We start from the raw sequence: 17,429 nt of genomic DNA on the forward strand, positions 1-17,429 counted from the left end.
TCTGTGTATAAATGATTTAATAATAGTGTCAGTAACTGACACGTCTGCAAGTGTCACCACATGTATAAAATATATGCATCACCTTCATGTTCCCTCTCACACCCCATCAAAACGGTAAGGGGTTCATCACTTCCTAGGTGAAGGCTGTGTCCTGGGTGAGGCTTCAGGGGCCTGTGTTCTGGGCTCACCTCCTATGAGGAACCAAACTATTTCCTAAGATCTTAGGAAAGTAAGATCCCAGACGTTTAGATCCTTGGTTGACCTACTATGAATACAGTCTTTATGTCTCCTGTTTGTGTATGGAAAGTTCCTAACGGGTATGGCTGGTGGAATGCCCACTATATGCTGTATACTGGAACAAGCAGTTTACAAATACCTTGCTTCATCTACTCAAAAAGAATCATTACCATTTTACTTTTATAAATGATAAAACTTGGACTTGAATACGATAAATACTTTTACAACTATTGAATCCTTGTCTCTCTAGCTTCAAAGCCTATGTCCTTTTCTCTATGAAGCACTTAATTTAGTTTCCTCAGCCACATCTTCTGCATAAATAACATTTTACTATTTATTACATTGCTGATCTTAGAAGGCATTCCTCATTTCCTCTAATGATTAATTTTCAAGTCTAACAAAAAAGTAGTTTAATACTGTTGGGAGAAAGGACAGAACACTTTCTAACACCAATGAGTTATGACTCATTTGTCAATTTGTGTTCAGATAAGGACCCAGACATATTCTTTTCATAAAAAAAACTTCTGGCTGAATGTTCCACTAGCAGATAAATTTGATGTCTACTTGACTGCTATCAGACCTTATATTGATTTGATGTATGGGTTCACCTGATATGTAGTTCTATGTTACTGTGGATCATTTCTGCAAGGTTTTTAATCCATAAAATATAAATTTCAAAGTAACTATACATACCACATCCCCCATTCTACTGAACATTCCGAACTAATGAAACAAAATATTTAAACTTTATTTTAAAAGAATGACCTCCTTTCTTCCTGTCCTTCAGTAGTTTTGTCCTTCATTATTTGTAAGTCCAGTTTAATTTGAACAATACTGCCCATGATTATCCAAAAAGAGGTACAATGAAAACAGGAGGTGCATTTACAGATTTATTTGTGTGTATGTGTGAGACCTAAGGGCCTGAATTGCAGTCAGAGACTGAAGGATCCCCCTTGAATAGACTGTGTGTGTCCCCAAAATTCATATCTTGAAGCCCGGACCTCCAAGGTGATGGTATGTGGAGGTGGGTCCTTTGGGAGGTGATAGGTCATGAGGCTAGAGACCTCATGAATGGGATGAGATACCAAAAAGGTGATCTCTCCCTCTCTCCACCTTATGAAGATACAATGAGAAGACAGACTGCTGTGTTAGGAAGTGAGTCCTCATCAGACATTGAATCAACCAGCACCTTGATCTTGGACTTCCCAGCCTCCTGAACTATGAGAAATAAACTTAAATCACCCAGTCTATATTATCTCAAAATGCCTAAGACACACTTGTGTCTGAAGCCTACATCCTAGGGGTCTGAGGTTACCTCTCTGTCCTCCCCAAGTGCCAGAGGATAGGGTCATCATACAGAGTCAATGGACTATCGTTACAGAGGCAATCACTAGGAAGCCATAAAATAGGGATATTAAGAAAGCAGAGGTAGGTTAATCTACAATGTGATTTTTAAATGATCATTATTGTTGTTTGTATTTGCTTTTTAATGTGATATTTGTCATGGATAAAACCTCACACACAAGCCCAATATATCACGCAGATAAAAGTAGAGCTGGTTGAACTGCGGTTGCTCCAAATGACCTCAAGCATCCCACCTGTACCAACTGCTAGTAGTGGCAAACCAAATAAAATACATAGATCCCAACCACTGGGACTCTTCACCAAGAGAGCAGGTCAGCGGGAACACCACAAGAAGAGGTCACCAGGAATGAATAGAAAAGGTACTCCAAGAGGCTGAAAATTTTAAAAAGAACATGATGCAGGGGGAAGAACCACCCTGGAAATAAACCTACTTCAGAATCTCAATGGAGCCTTCTAATGTGCAGTGAGCAGGACAGACAAACCCATAGTGAAACTGTGACAAAATGCAGAGGTTAAGAACACAGGACTGGGGGAGCAATAGGAGGGAACAGCTAACCGTGCCTGGAGAAGCCAGGAAAGGTTCCAATGGTGAGGCTCTAAGACCACCTGGGCTTCTGCATGCAAGGAAGGCGGCAAGGACACTTCTAGCAAAGGCACACATGACACAGTCTACTGGTCCTTTTGGCTAAATTATGGTGAAGGGTGTTAAGGAAGAGATACCAGAAAAGTAGGTGTCAGGGGACACTTTCATTCATCCAACAGCTATTGGCTGAGTGCCTACTATGTGCTGGGCACATCCAGATAGAACCCTATACATGTGGTCTTCATATTCTGGTTTTCTTTGAAGGGATATAGATGTTGCCTGGAACTATTTTATTCTTTAGTCCACGGATGATCAAGAACATTTTAACAGGAGAATGACAAGACAAGACTCCGGTGCCCCAAAGATCAATCTGGTATGTGTGGTATATACTAGAATGGAAAGAGAAACTGGGATCAAAATACCTGAGAGTGGAACAGCTGTTTAACAGAGAAATCTGGATGGTCCAGTCTCAGTGACTGATGAGGGTAGAGAGCAAAGATGGGTCTGAGATGCATTTAGGAGATAAGATGAATACACAGTGTAGATTCTCTCTTCCGGCAAATATTTTAAAGTAGGAAAGCAGAATGAGATGAAGTGGGAAAGGCAGTTTATAGAATTACCTCTCCGAAACCGCTCCCTCTAATGGACATATCAATCCTCATACAGAAAGAAAGGGGACTTACAGACGGAGTTTTTATGGCTACTGTCCTTGCTGGGAAGCATCTTGACTCCTCTTGACTTCAATTCAATCGCCTTTTTCACTGGAAGAAACAAAATAAAACCATTATTAGGTATGACTCAGAGAGATATCATAAAATTGCATTTTATCTTCACAGCATTTCCAGTCATAACTGCTTTCTTACCAACCCCTGGAATATGGGACGCATTCTAAGGGGTGAATGATGCAAAGCAAATGAAGTATAAGAGCCTGTGAATAATTAATGCAAGTCTATCAACCAGCAAGATCATATCTTATGACAGCAATGTCAGAAGCTAAAAATAGTATGTGGTAGGATTACCATCTACGCCCAAAGCTGCTTACCACCAGTGATGGCAAATTCTACAAACCATTATCATTTTGCCAAATGACCCAGAAGACTGCTCTCTCAACTTATGTGCAGTGACTAGAGTTTTCTAAATTTGCTACATACATGAAAAATTTTGAAGAAAAATGAAATTTATTCATTCATTCACTCATCTAGTCATTTAATCACTCGAAGTTTAACAAATATCCATTGATGGGAAGCTAGTAGGAGGAATTGTTCTAAATGTGGATGATTAAATGCTAAGAACACCACTTACAGACCCTCGTAACCTACAGGCAATATTAAAAATGTATGACATTGGTTTCTAAAGTCACAGTTCTCAGGCTTTAAGTTTCTTGACTTTACTAGGTTCTGCATTAAATGTTTTAAGAAGTTCCACTTTTGTGGTCATTTCTGGGGAAAAAAAGTGGGAAGTCATTTGTGGGAAGAAAATAAATAATAATAGTTTAATTTAAAATTTCGTATTGAATATTAAAATTATCACATCTTTATTAAAATTAAAATATTTTAATTTAAAGATTTCTGATTTACATATTTGCATATGATTTACATATATGGACCTAGAGTAGCATGAAGACCTGGGCTCAAATCTTTGCTCACAACTTGGTAGCTATGTGGCCTATGTAAGTTACTTAACTCAGAGTATGTTAACTTATCTGCAAAAGGAGTGTGATGGTTACTTTTTATGTCTACTTGACTGGGGTCCAAAGTGCCTAGATATCTTGTCAAATGTTTTCCTGGGTGCTTCTGTGAAGGTGGTTTTTGGATGAGATTAAGTTTTAAATCCACAGACAGAGTAGAGCAGATTGCCCCCCCTCCACGTGGGTGGGCCTTATCTAATCAGCTGAAGACCGGAATAGAACACAAAGCTGACACTTTCCTGAGTAGAAGAGAATTCTTCTGGCCTGACTGCCTTCATCCTGGGTTATATATTTTTTTCAACTTTATGGCTTTTCTTCCTTCCAATTTTATTGAGATATGATGCACATACAGCACTGCATAAGCTGAAGGTGTAGGGCACAATGATTTGACTTACATGTATAATCAAATAATTACAATATGTTTAGTAAACATCCATCATCTCATACTGATACAAAATAAAAGAACAAATTCTTTCTTGTGATGAGAACTCTTAGGATTTATTTTCTTAACTTTCGTATATAACATACAGCAGTGTTAATTATATTTACCAAGTTGTATATTACATCCCTAGCACTTATTTATTTTATAACTGTAAATTTGTACCTTTTGACTGCCTTCAACTAATTCCCCCTCCCTCCACCCCTCGCCCCTGATAACTGCAAATCTCATCTCTTTTCCTATAAGTTTATTTGTTTTTCTTTGTTTGTTTTTTGAAGTATAACTGACCTAAAACACTATGTCAGTTCCTGGTGTACAACACAGTGATTTGATATTTCTGTACATTTCAAAATGGTCAGCACGATAAGTCTAGTTACCATTTGTCACCATACAAAGATGCTACATAATTACTGACTATATTCTCCACACTGTACATTTCATCCCTGTGACTCACTTATTTTGTAATTGGAAGTTTGTGCCTCCTAATCTCCCTCACCTATTTCTCTCCCCAAACCCCTCTTTTTTGGCAACCACCAGTTTGTTCTCTGTGTCTTTGACAATGTTTCTGTTTCATTACATTTGTTCGTTTGTTTTGTTTTTTTAGATTCACATAAAAGTAAAATCATCCAGTATTTATCTTTGTCTGACTGCCTTCATAGTGGGATATTAATTTTTTTTCCTGCCTTCAGATTCAAACAGAAACATTGGCTTTTCCCGGGTCTTGGTCCTGCCAGCCTTTGAACTAGAACCACACCATTAGTTCTCTGGGTCTCCAGCTTACTGACTCACCCTGAAGTCTTGGGACTTCTCAGCCTCCATCATTGTGAGACAACTTCTTATATTTCTTATATAGGATGGTATGATATATATCATCCTATTGGTTCTGGTTTTCAAAACAGCCCTGACTAATACAATGGGCATGCTGATACTAAATGCAGGGGAACAGATATGTGTTCCCTGCACTATAATGAATGCACCATATTTAGGAGCAGACCCTGGACATCGTGGGCTCCATACACAACAGCGTTTGTTGCTATTTTTGGATCACTTGCATTCACATGGCTTCCCCAGAGGAGGGGTTGTCCTTCCATCGCTGATGTTACTGGACATTTGTTCCCTCTCCCCGTCCCTTCCCCTGGTCACTGAATTTTCTGACCCTCTGGGTACCATGTATCTGTGGCTCTAACTCTCAAGGCCCTCATCCCACTTCCCATCTGGCCTCTTCATGGTGACATTTGTACACTACCTTATATTTAAGGAGGCATCTTCAAACACACCATGGTATTTAACTCTTTCCACAACCCTCTGAAGTAGGTATTATGAAGATCCTTACTCACACTAGGAAATCAAGGTTCACAGATTTGTTGAGAGGACACAGGGAGTAAGATGTGGGATTTGGATTCAAATCTTCCCACTCAGAACCCAACACCCTTCACCGTATTCTGCCCACTTGACAATGGAAGGCATGGAGGTAGAGACTGTAGGATCCCAACACCTGGAAAGAAGCTGAAAACGCTGAAGAGCTCTGTGCCTGGAATTCAGATCATCGCAGTGACACCAGGGTTAAACTGCCAGGATAGTCTATTGACTCTGTTATTTCTTTTCTCTCTGCACTAACAAAATAAAAGCTGATTCTCTCCCATTTCCCACCTTCCTCCCAAAAACCAAGCTTTTGAATTCAAAAAAAGAAGCAATTTCCTCACGTTGGTATTGACAATTCCTTCCCTTGTCAAAGGAGGCATTGAAGAAAACCTCCCCAAAGGAGGGAATTATAGGAAGTTGCTTCAGAAGTAAGGGGAGGGGCTGGCATTTGAGCAGGTTCAGGACCAGGTGGGTAGATGGTGGCTTTCACCAGTGCTGAGATGCATGACAACTACAGGTAAGCCATGGATGCAGGGCATCTGATGTTTGGAAACTGGTCACAAGGCATTGAGGGTGAGGCAGGGGCCATCGCTGATGGGGCCTGTGGTCAAGCTGAGGGATGGCCTCTCGATGGATGTCCAGGAGAAGAGGACCAAGGAGCACTCCTGTGATGGGGAGCATCATACCTGAGAGGACGTCTTGGGATACTACGGAATGAGGTGTGTGTGTGGTGAGGTGCTGCAGCATGGTGTAGAAAATGGGAGGACCCAGACAGTGACAGATGCCGGATGTTCACCAGTGACTGAGAAGAAGACTCAGGGTCAGACATGATTAGAGAGAGGTATTGATCTTTGCTACGGAGCCATTTCATAACCATTGCACCAACAAAATGGTAAGCTGGTACTATTTCTACCCCCGACCCCCCCCATCCCTCATCTGCTGCATCTTTCCTTGAACATGGAAATCTCTCTGCCCAGCCCTGTGGGGAGGGAAGGAGGAGGACTCTGGATGGAGGACAGGAGGGGCTTCAGGGAGGTGATGAGGGGAAAGACCCTTCGAGGAGGGTCCCTTCCTTTTCTTCACAACATTGCCAAGAACCAGGGCTGTCCAGAAAGAGGATGTGTTAACTTGAAACAAGTTAGAACTCAGAGGAGGGGAGAATCCACAGCAGTACAGCACCATCGTACTGAAAAAAAAAAAAAAAAAAAAAAGTTCCCTGGTGGATGTTAGCTTCACTCAGCTACATACAGCTACTTTCTGTCCTTTCCAGGGAGAATGTCCTTCCCCTCTCTGTCCACAACTGACCCCTAATTAAGCTCAGCCTGCTCCTTGGACCCTCCCAGCTCCCTCCCCCGGCCCCAGCAGCAAGAAGTCAGAGTCCACTGTGACCCTCCACACACATCAGACTTCTCTCAGGAAACCCAATCCTACCATCTGCCTCTGGTGTCCTTGGAAATTCCTATACCAGATGATAGGATTCAAGGTCTAACACCACAGTTTACCCATAATGGGGAGCTCAGAAAATTCCAAATAAACAAATAAAATGCAAAATTGTTTCAAACAAACTTAATTTACTAAATACAGGGACGGAAGCCATTGAGAAACCTCAGAAACCACAGAGGAAACTGTTTCACATATATACACCAACTACTGACAAATTGAAGAAATCAGGGTTTGGAATTTAAAATATAAGCTCTTTTTTTGGACTTATTATTAACTCAGAGGATTATCGTGATTTTATTAATACTTCTCCAGGCTAAAAAATTCCCTCTAAGTGGCACGTGAAAAGAATATTCACAATCATTGATAGCAATAATACTGAAATCCTTGGAAATCCTTTGAGTTGCGAGAGCTTACTATACAGGTGCGTGCACACACACACATATATACACTTTCACATTTATTTTATATTTTATTAATATGTTATGTATTTTTACATATTATACACTATATATATGTTATATATTAAATATTTTACATATCATATATATATTATTGTTGTATACTTAAATATTTTACATGTATTATATATAAAATATGTAAAATATTTATGTATATAACATACATAAATTAATCTATTAAGCTTTCTTATTGTTAGAAATGTTCTTGTTATCTAACTTAGTCTTATAATTATTTAATCAATAGCTTTCTATTAAATTTGGTAAGCAATTAGTAAGTCCATAAGCTATTAATCTTTTGTATTTATCAATACATTGTCTTTTTATATTGTCATCTTAGCAGATATGACCATTCAAATTCCATTATATATGTCACCTTATTCTTGAATTAGGAAAACAAAATATTTCAGAAAAATATTTTTGGTTCATGTGTTATTTGGAAAATTTTTTGTTTTCCTTTATTATTGGGGGGGAAATCTAAACTTCTGGATTATCTCAGAGATTTTTGTTAATCTTTTTAATTTTGAAGAGAAAAATAAATGATTTGAAAATAATATATTTTGAGGAATCCCAGTGGTTTGCATTCTTTCACTTACTGTAAGGCTTACTTTTTTTTCTAAGCATTTACACCATAATATTTTAGAAATACTTTCAAAATATTAATTTGCTTCATTAATAGATCCAATTATAGCATCCCTTACTTAAATCGTTTAACATTTCTTCATTAGATTTTATGTGTTTTATATTGACGAAGAGTCATCAAAATTCATATCACTTTATATTTTTAACACATATTTAAATTTTTTTTCAAACTGTATCAAAGTATCTCTAAGAATCCCTAAGAATCACTAAATATCTCAGTATGGACCCACTTTCCTATTCTGTTAATTATATAAACGCATAGCTCATGTTGATGCTGATAAAAATCAGTTTAATCATATGACCTTAAATGGTTGTTACCGTGGATGATGGAGCCATTCCCATCTAAACCACAGCCTCCACCTCTGCACTGGGGCTCATCACCTCAATAACAGGATGCCATCATTTTCCTCCTTCCTCACAATCATTTTTTCTTTTCTGCTTGATCAATCCCATTATTATACAAACATGTTTCACTTCCCATCTTTAAGAACGGAGACAAAGCAAACAAGCAAAAAGGCAAGCATGCGAGCAGCAAACAAATAGAACTCTTTCCTGCCCATACTCCCCACAGCTGCCTGGCCCTTTCCTCTCCTCTCCTGGGAGCAGGGAGAGGAAATTCCTCCAGTGAATCATTTTCTTTGATCTCTTCCCATTCTCTCCTGAACCTGAAAACAGCCCTATCAAGGTGAGCTGTCACCTCCCTGTTGCTAGATCTTGTGGTCAGTTCTCCAGTTCCTCTCTGTCTGTGATGTGAGGTCCCCTCCCCGCCACGTCCAGACCCCACACGCTCCGGTTCTCCTCTGATTCAATGGTCACTCCTTGTTCATAAGTCTGAGCATCACCCTGTGATGCTTTGGTATTTATTGCCATATTTTTAAACTTTCCATGTACTCCCATGACCAACATCCAATAGAAGTATTATAATCATCTAATAAAATATCATTAATATTACAATATTATTGAGTAGTAATTTTTTAAATTACTATGTATTGACACTCTGCAAGGTGCTTTATATACATCCTGTTTCATTCCACCGCAAAGTTATAAGATTGATGGTGTTTATTATGGAGAAAAAATGAGCTACAAAGAGGTTAAATAATGTATCCTAGATTACAGGGCTTATGGTGGAAGAGCTGTCCTGGAGCTGGGGGTCTGATTCTAGAACCTGATCGCTTCACCAGGAGGAGATGCTGTCTCCTTTACAAATGATACCACTTGCTTTAAAAGTTTCTTGTGGGCCTCCCTGGTGGCGCAGTGGTTGGGAGTCCGCCTGCCGATGCAGGGGATACGGGTTCGTGCCCCGGTCTGGGAGGATCCCATATGCCGCGGAGCGGCTGGGCCCGTGAGCCATGGCCGCTGGGCCTGCGCGTCCGGAGCCTGTGCTCCGCAACGGGAGAGGCCACAACAGTGAGAGGCCCGCATACCGCAAAAAAAAAAAAAAAAAAAAAAAAGTTTCTTGTTGTAAACAGTTTCTTATTGCAGTATACAATGTAATACTTAGGTAACTATGTATTAGTAAACATGTCTTATCATACCACATTTTTTAAAATCAGAATTTAATTGACTCTTCAAACCATTATCTAACAAATCGTTGAATGACGTGTATGTTAGCTGCTTAAACACGGGTTAAATATTTATTAATATTCATCCTGTTATAAGAAAAAATATGTACTGAGCCACATACCATTGAGTGTGTTTTCCTTTTCTATTGAATTCTTTTATTATGATTGTAGTAGTATATGGACATTGTAGAAAACTTGGGAAAACCTAAAAATTATCAAGAAAAAACCCAAAATAACTGACTGAATAAACCCATCACCTAGAGATGACTGCTGTTATCATCATTTTTTATGTACTTATTTACAACCCTATGTATACTGCACATATAAGTTAATAAGACATTTCGGTAAAGACACATAAGAAAAATAAGACTGTAATGTATTTTTATTTGCTTTTATGACTGTTTTGAGCATTTCTGCTTATTACATATTTCTCATTAGATAATGTGTATGCATATATACATATATATCTTTTTTCCCCCCCGAGGCTTGAGGTATCTTAGCTCCCCAACCAGGGATTGAACCCAGGCCCCGGCAGTGAAAGTGCCATGTCCTAACCACTGGACCACCAGGGAGTTCCCAATTTTTAATCAGATATTGAAGTCAATGAATACTTTTGAAAAACATTTTTAATGGATTGGTCACAATATATTTAATTCCTTTACTCTTAGATATTAGCCTTTTTCTTACTTCTTGCAGTTGTATATGATACCAAACAGCTTCCAACACATCATTAAACTCTGATCAGTTTCATGGAAAAAAAAAAGGGCCAGAGTTAGGATTCTTTGCTCAAGGCCTTAACACATAGTGCTAAACTGATTTTTAGGAAACTGTACCCATTCCCTTCACCAGATGAACATAAGAATATCTTGACTGTATCGCCTTTGCCAACGTTGTTTTATGTTTTTAATTAACAAAATTTTTTTGAAGTATAGTTGACTTACAGTGTTGTGTTAGTTTCTGGTGTACAGCAAAGACATTCAGAGAGAGAGAGAGAGAGAGAGAGAGAGAGAGAGAATATAAGACGTATACATGTTCTTTTCCAGATTCTTTTCCCTTACAGGTTATTACAAAATACTGAGTAGAGTTCCCTGTGCTGTACAGTAAGTAGGTCCTGTTGGCTAAAAAAAAATTTTTTTTTTGCGGTATGCGGGCCTCTCACTGTCGTGGCCTCTCCCGTTGCGGAGCACAGGCTCTGGACGCGCAGGCCCAGCGGCCATGGCTCACGGGCCCAGCCGCTCCGCGGCATGTGGGATCTTCCTGGACCGGGGCACGAACCCGCATCCCCTGCATCAGCAGGCAGACTCTCAACCACTGCCAGGGAAGCCCTGGCTATCAATTTTATATAGCATGTAAAAGAGAACAGTTACCAATTTGATAACTGAAAAATGCCACCTCACTTTCATCCGCATTTCAAACAACTAAGGTGCTTATTCCCTCGTTCTGTGAGATAAACTCTCCTATAACATCTTGTCTCGTGGTCTACAGAGCCGCCCCTCCTTATGCAGCGGGGACACGGCTGTTCCGACGCCCCCAGGAGCTGCCCGAAGCCGCAGAGGGGAGCGGACCCAGAAATTCCGCGTTTTCTCCTGCGCACGCGCCTGAGACCGAGGTTAAACCCTGAATTGGGCCGAGTCAGAGGCGAGCGCCAACAGCGCATCACACACACGAGAACAACGAGAACCACCGGCCGCGCTAACAGTCGTGCGCCTGCGGCCTCTCGCGCCCTCACACTAGCTGACTCGACGGATTCAATGCCTTGCCCGTCGTGACTACGCACCGGTCACGCGCTGTGGCGTAACTTAGGCACTTGGAGGTGTGACAGAAAACCAGCGCGCGCTTCTTTTTCCTCCGTCACAATGTCCCCGGCAGAAGGCTCTTACCTGAGCTCCTAGCCACCTCAGCAGGCGAGTCTTTTTCTTCTCATTCGACAACTTTCCCTGAAAGGAAGAGCCTCCAGGCTTCCCTTGGGCACATTCCAGAGGCCAGCGTCACTCCTCCTGGGCTTTGCGTTCGTTCTTAAGTAAAACGAGGGTCACGCGGTACCACAGCAGCCCGCCTGACAAAAGAACGGCCGCTGAGGCACCAACGGTCGGACCAGCGGCACTACAGGCCGAGTCTCGTCCGCAGCGCGAACCAGCTGACCTCGCGAGATTTCCTCACGCGACTCCGACCAGCCTGAAATTTACAACTTCTCAACTGTTGACTTCTGGCGTTTTTCCGCTTAGTGTTTTGGGACTGAGGTTGCCCTCCGGTCTCTGAAACCTGGGAAAGTGAAACCGAGGGCCAAGGGTGGGGAGCGCAGCTGTACATTATTTTATGAGGTTTAATTGTTACTGCAAAAAACCTTTTTTTAAATCTAGAAATAATTGTCTTGCCTTTGCTAGGTTACTCTGCCAGGAGCTCCCTTGTAGGCTTAGCCTCGCTCAGGAATTCCTACATTTTTCATCAGGTTATCGGATGTCCTGGAACGTGGACCCTTGAGAAAAACTGACAACCGAGTTTTAGTAAGTAGATTATCAAATTTCCTTTTGATTCTTAAATCAGCCAGTGTCCCTTCTTTGGTTGAGAAAACCGTCCTCTTTTCAAGCTTGGGGTTAAAAGGGATCTTTTGCATCTGAAATGTCACGGATATGTATTTATTATGCTTCACAGTATTAACAGTTTTGTTGTTGATAACTCCCTGTTCCTGGCTATCAGAATGTTTTCGTCTGATGTCACTTAACAGCACTATCGAATTGAAGGAGAAAACTTCCATGCGTGGAGTTATGATTAACACATGGATACCCATGTCTGAGTAGTCTGAAGGGTTAGTGTGGGACACCTGCACACCCTTGGCTATTGCATTCTTTGCTAATTTAATGGGTAATTACAGTAACAGGCTTTATTGGAAGGAAGGCAATTAACTTTATTTGTCCCCATGTGCTTAAAAAATCATGGACTCCAGTGAAACAATATGTTTCCCTGTGATTTAAGTTGTCAGAGATAAGAACATTCAGAATTTAACGGGGGACGCGTTGGGATTTAAAGATTTCTTACTTAGCTTTGTAGTGATTCATTGGGTTACTCCACACACTTTCTTTCAGGCACTTTCCTCCAAAGTAGGGGGTGGAGGGCACCAAGAGACAAGAGAGGGGAGAAGGGGGGCACCAACTGGAGAAATCTGGGGGGAAGGGAGAAGGGGAACAAAGGGGTGAGGTGCCTCCAAAGCAACTTTTCCTCTTCACCGTCTCCCCTGTATTGAGGTGCAGGAAGTATTAGAGGCTTGTAAACAGAATCATCTCAGATAATCCACACATTCCAGTAAAGACTCTGTGTCTTCTTCCCTTAACATACTCTCCTCATCTGTATTTTATGTGTGAAAAGATTTCCTTCTGAAGTTTCCCAGTTTTCCCAGTCAGGCTACCAGAATCCATTCACCTTGCAGCCTGGGCAACTGTTTCATAACAAGGTCAGGTTCAGTGAGGGTTGGTCGGGGGGAGGTCTGTCCAGGAAGCCCGGAGGCCTGAGCTCCAGTCTCACTTCTGAAATTTCCTGAAATCTCGAGCCACAGCCTTGCTTTTTGTCTCATCGATTAACTAAAGGGCTTGAATTTTAAGGCTTCTGATATTCTATTTTCTCATTCTTATTCTAGGCAGATAATGCAGAATAAAGGAAAGTCAGTATTTAATTCAGAGCAGAGTTCCAATCTTCTCTCTATGGCTTATGACAGGCGGACTTTGAGAGAATTAACTCCAGCATTTTCTTCTGAAATATAAGGATGACTTGCAGGAGTATCACTACGGATGCACAAGACGCTCCGCGCATAGTGAAAAGTGAGCTTCTGGGCAGGACTGTTAGGGAATGTTGAAGACCATTCACACAGAACACACTCTGGTCCTCGGACTGGACGAACACTATGCACTAAATACATATGGCTGCCAGTTCTTCCCCACGCTCCTGCCTTCCTCTGAGTCTCCTTTACCACTCACACGAAACTCTCCACTTCTGGTCATGAACTCTGTGACAGCAGCTGGGTGTCCTAGGATCTAACTCATTTCTGACACTACCTGGGGACAGTGTCAGATCCCACAGGTCAAGGGTTCAGTCCTGCAGGACTGCCCCCCACCCCGCACACACACACACATTTCACATGCCAGTCCCAAGTCCAGGTTGTCACCGGTGCTCCTGAACGAACAACTATAGATCAGAGGTTCCAAGGACCCCCTCCTCGGGTTTGATTAATTTGCTAGAGTGTCTCACAGAACTCAGGGAAACACCTACTTATGTTACCAGTTAATTAAAGAATATGATAAAGGATACAGATGAACAGTCAGATAAAGAGATACCCAGGGCAGAGCTTCCCTGGTGGCGCGGTGGTTGAGAGTCCGCCTGCCGATGCAGGGGACACGGGTTCGTGCCCCGGTCTGGGAGGATCCCACATGCCGCGGAGCGGCTGAGTCCGTGAGCCATGGCCGCTGAGCCTGCGCGTCCGGAGCCTGTGCTCCGCAAGGGGAGAGGCCGCAACAGTGAGAGGCCTGCGTACCGCAAAAAAAAAAAAAAAGATACACAGGGCGAGGTCTGGGAGGGTCTCGAGCACAGGACCTCTGTACCCGTGAACTTGGGGTCACCTCCCAGTGTGGATATGTTTGCTAAGCCTCTGAACCCCGTACTACTGAGATTTTATGGAGGCTTCATCTTATAGGCATGATGGACGCTTAACTCCTTTTCCAGCCCCCTCCCCTCTCTGGAGGACATGGAGTAGGGCTGAAAATTTCGAGCCTTTAATCACAGCTTGGTCTTGGGGAAGAAGTTGTTAACTCCCTGAGTACCGTCCCTGAGGAATTAGGACGATGTCCTATCACCTTAATTTCCAACAGAGAAATTGGCATGTGCCTATCATCAATAAGCCAATAGCAAGTAAATCCATAAACCAACGAAATAACCTAGTAGAGACAGCAACTATTTCTAGATTAATAAAAATATTGTGGTAACAATTAAACTCCCTATAAATTATATACAAACCATGAGACAATAATAGTCAGATTTACCTCAAAGAATAAATGAATAAAGACATGATTTTAAGTGCAAATAAAAATGAGATAGTATTTTTCAACTTCCAAGTTAGAAAACATTTTCTTTTATATGCTAAACTTCAATGTTGGAAAGGTGATATAGTCAAGCTATTCTCACATAGGAGGGCTGAGGGGAAATGGTACAGCTTTCCTAAAAATCAGGAGCCTTGATCAAAGAATCCTAATTCTAGCCTTTTATAGAAAAAAAGTGAGGGGCGAGGAAAGGAGGGAAGTTACTGGAACATCCCTTCAACGACCACCTCTGCCTCGTCTATTCATGAGGTTGGTAGAAGCCTTCATTAGGATTAACTCGATTAAAACATTTGCATAAGGAATACAAGCTCCGATGTAATACATGTGTCCTGTAAGCCACGGTGAGGACCTGTTGACAGTAGATCCCAGGACAGCCATTGCTCTTCTGCCACCATAAACCTTTCAATGCCTCTGACTGGTGTATTGTATTCACCCGCCTGACACTCTCCAGCAGGGGTGGCACTTCACGGTGGGAGAGAGCTCATATCTCCATGGCCCACATTTCACGCAAAGAATAAAAGCATATTTCTCGTCCATGACCCCTGGGGAAGCTCAAGTGATATCTGGTGGCAGGCATGTAAACTGAGCCCCGGGAGACTGATTTCAGGGGGCAGAGTTGTAAAGCCTTCAGACCCTGACCCTGTTCAAAGCAGCCCTACAACGTGGGAGGCTCTGACAGTGCACCTTTGAACAACAGAGGACTGGGCTGCACTAAAAACATCGATTTCTTTCCCCGGCTCTGCGCGATTCTGGAGCAAACGCTGTTTCATTGGTGAAACTCCTGAGTCCAGTCATTTTTTCTTGCTCTGTAAGCAGCACCGCCCCCAAGATGTGGGATGCACGGGCTTGCACTTGGGTGTGTGCTCCTGTGGGTGTAGGATTGTAGATTTTCGGCAGTGAGGACCAGTAGGAACTTCTGTAGGTCAGCTTTTCCTAATCAGTCCTGTCAGATGATTCACCAGGTTTATACCATCAACACCAAAAAGTTAACAGGCCCACCGGGAGACTGAGTTCATCATTTTCCCTTCAGCTGCTGATAACAAGACAACTTATGGCACTCTAATGCATGGAAGGGGAGAGAAACATATTTTTTAATTGTTTTGTTTCTGAATTGGAAAGGTATTTTCGGTTGAAAAGTATTTGCTCCTTCCCCACTTTTAATTCAATTATTATGACTTTGTAAGTACTATTATTTAGGTGTTTTCCCCATTGCTTTTGGGAAAGCCTCGTTAATTTCATTAAATGGTATATTAAATCAAACTTAATGTGCTGAAAAAAAGGGACAAAATGTAAGTTCTTTACATGGGAATAATAAAATTTCTCTCTGAATGAGTTGTCATAAGCCACTTTTGAGGAATTAATTACTGGGCATTTTCCAAGAGATGCTGGATGAAGGAAATAGGGAATGAAGAGCCGTTCAGTGGCTGAAGATTTCTGATAGAAAACACTGATAAACCTAAATATCACAGAGACTTATCACACCTTCCTCTTTCCTCCTCTCCTCCCATCACCAAAACCCCTACAAAGCTGGTACAAAGGGAGCGGATTTAGTGTATGTTGTGCATGTAGGGATGTGTCAGAAACTTAAATAAACAGTGATTGTAAGAGATCAAAATGCAGATACCTTCAGCTTTGGGAGGCAGACATTTGAAGGCAAAAACATATAAATATAATGACATCGAACTTCCATAAAAGTTAAGATGAACTTGAAAGTGACTTTAATAGTTTGAAGCCTCAAAGCTAAGGAATCAACAAATTGATTAACCTACTAATCTTGACTAAACATAAGACAGTGTTTGCCTTGACCTAAAACAGATCTGAAAGCATTCTGTCATGAAAAGAATCTGCTCTCTTATCTTTGAACTTTGATCTAGAAATCTCACCTGTTGCCAATATTCCCAATATATCCCCATTGATAACTCACCTTAGAAAAGAACACAGTGGGAAAAGTCCCCATTAGTAGAACTATTCAGTCCAGGCATGAAATGCGTGTGTTATAACATAGCGTTCTGTAAATTGCTCTGAAATAGCTTTCTTCTGGATTCTAAATTATGAACTGAAGTTCTTTTAGGTTAGGTGTTCTAATTAGACCATTATGCATATACTGAGATATGGCGGTCTAGAGAGAATGAGATTGTGTAGGGAAGTAAGTCGTGGTTTTGGGTGTGCTGAGTTTGATATGCCTATTATTAGACTTGGAGCTAAGAATTTGGCTACATGAGACTGAGCAGGGGAAGGACTCAGGCTAGAGACATGCACTGGGGAATCCTCAGCCTACAGATGCAACTGAAAAGCTGGAAATAGACGAGATCAACTTCCCTAGCAGTTCTCCAAGAATACTGCATATGCCCGGGGACCCCAGAACCTTCTGGGGGCCCTATTAGGCCGAAACTGTTTTCACATTCATACCAAGGTATTTTTGCTTGTTTCACTGTGTAAAAAACCTGCTGGAGCCTCAGCATGAATCAAGGCAGGGGCACCAGCAGGACCTCAGTCATCGTATTACTCATGGTGCTTAAGTGAAGAATGCCAAGGAAGAAGTGATGAAAATAATCAATTTTATGAAGTCT

At 41.5% G+C, this 17,429-nt stretch overlaps 1 protein-coding gene across 1 annotated transcript in view; it reads right to left on the minus strand.

Annotated features, from left to right (window-relative positions):
* CSMD1 (CUB and Sushi multiple domains 1) overlaps window positions 1–17,429 on the minus strand; it is a gene marked incomplete at its 3' end in the record, with an annotated part of 1,728,858 nt that overhangs the window by 579,140 nt on the left and 1,132,289 nt on the right. Inside the window, exon 7 of the mRNA XM_082608811.1 lies at window positions 2,869–2,946. Coding sequence (XP_082464937.1) covers window positions 2,869–2,946 — 78 coding nt within the window. The remainder of the gene's footprint in view (window positions 1–2,868; window positions 2,947–17,429) is intronic.

This window comes from Mesoplodon mirus (assembly GCF_964341445.2).
Source record: "Mesoplodon mirus genome assembly, chromosome: 20".
In the NCBI taxonomy this organism is placed as follows: Eukaryota; Metazoa; Chordata; class Mammalia; order Artiodactyla; family Ziphiidae; genus Mesoplodon; species Mesoplodon mirus.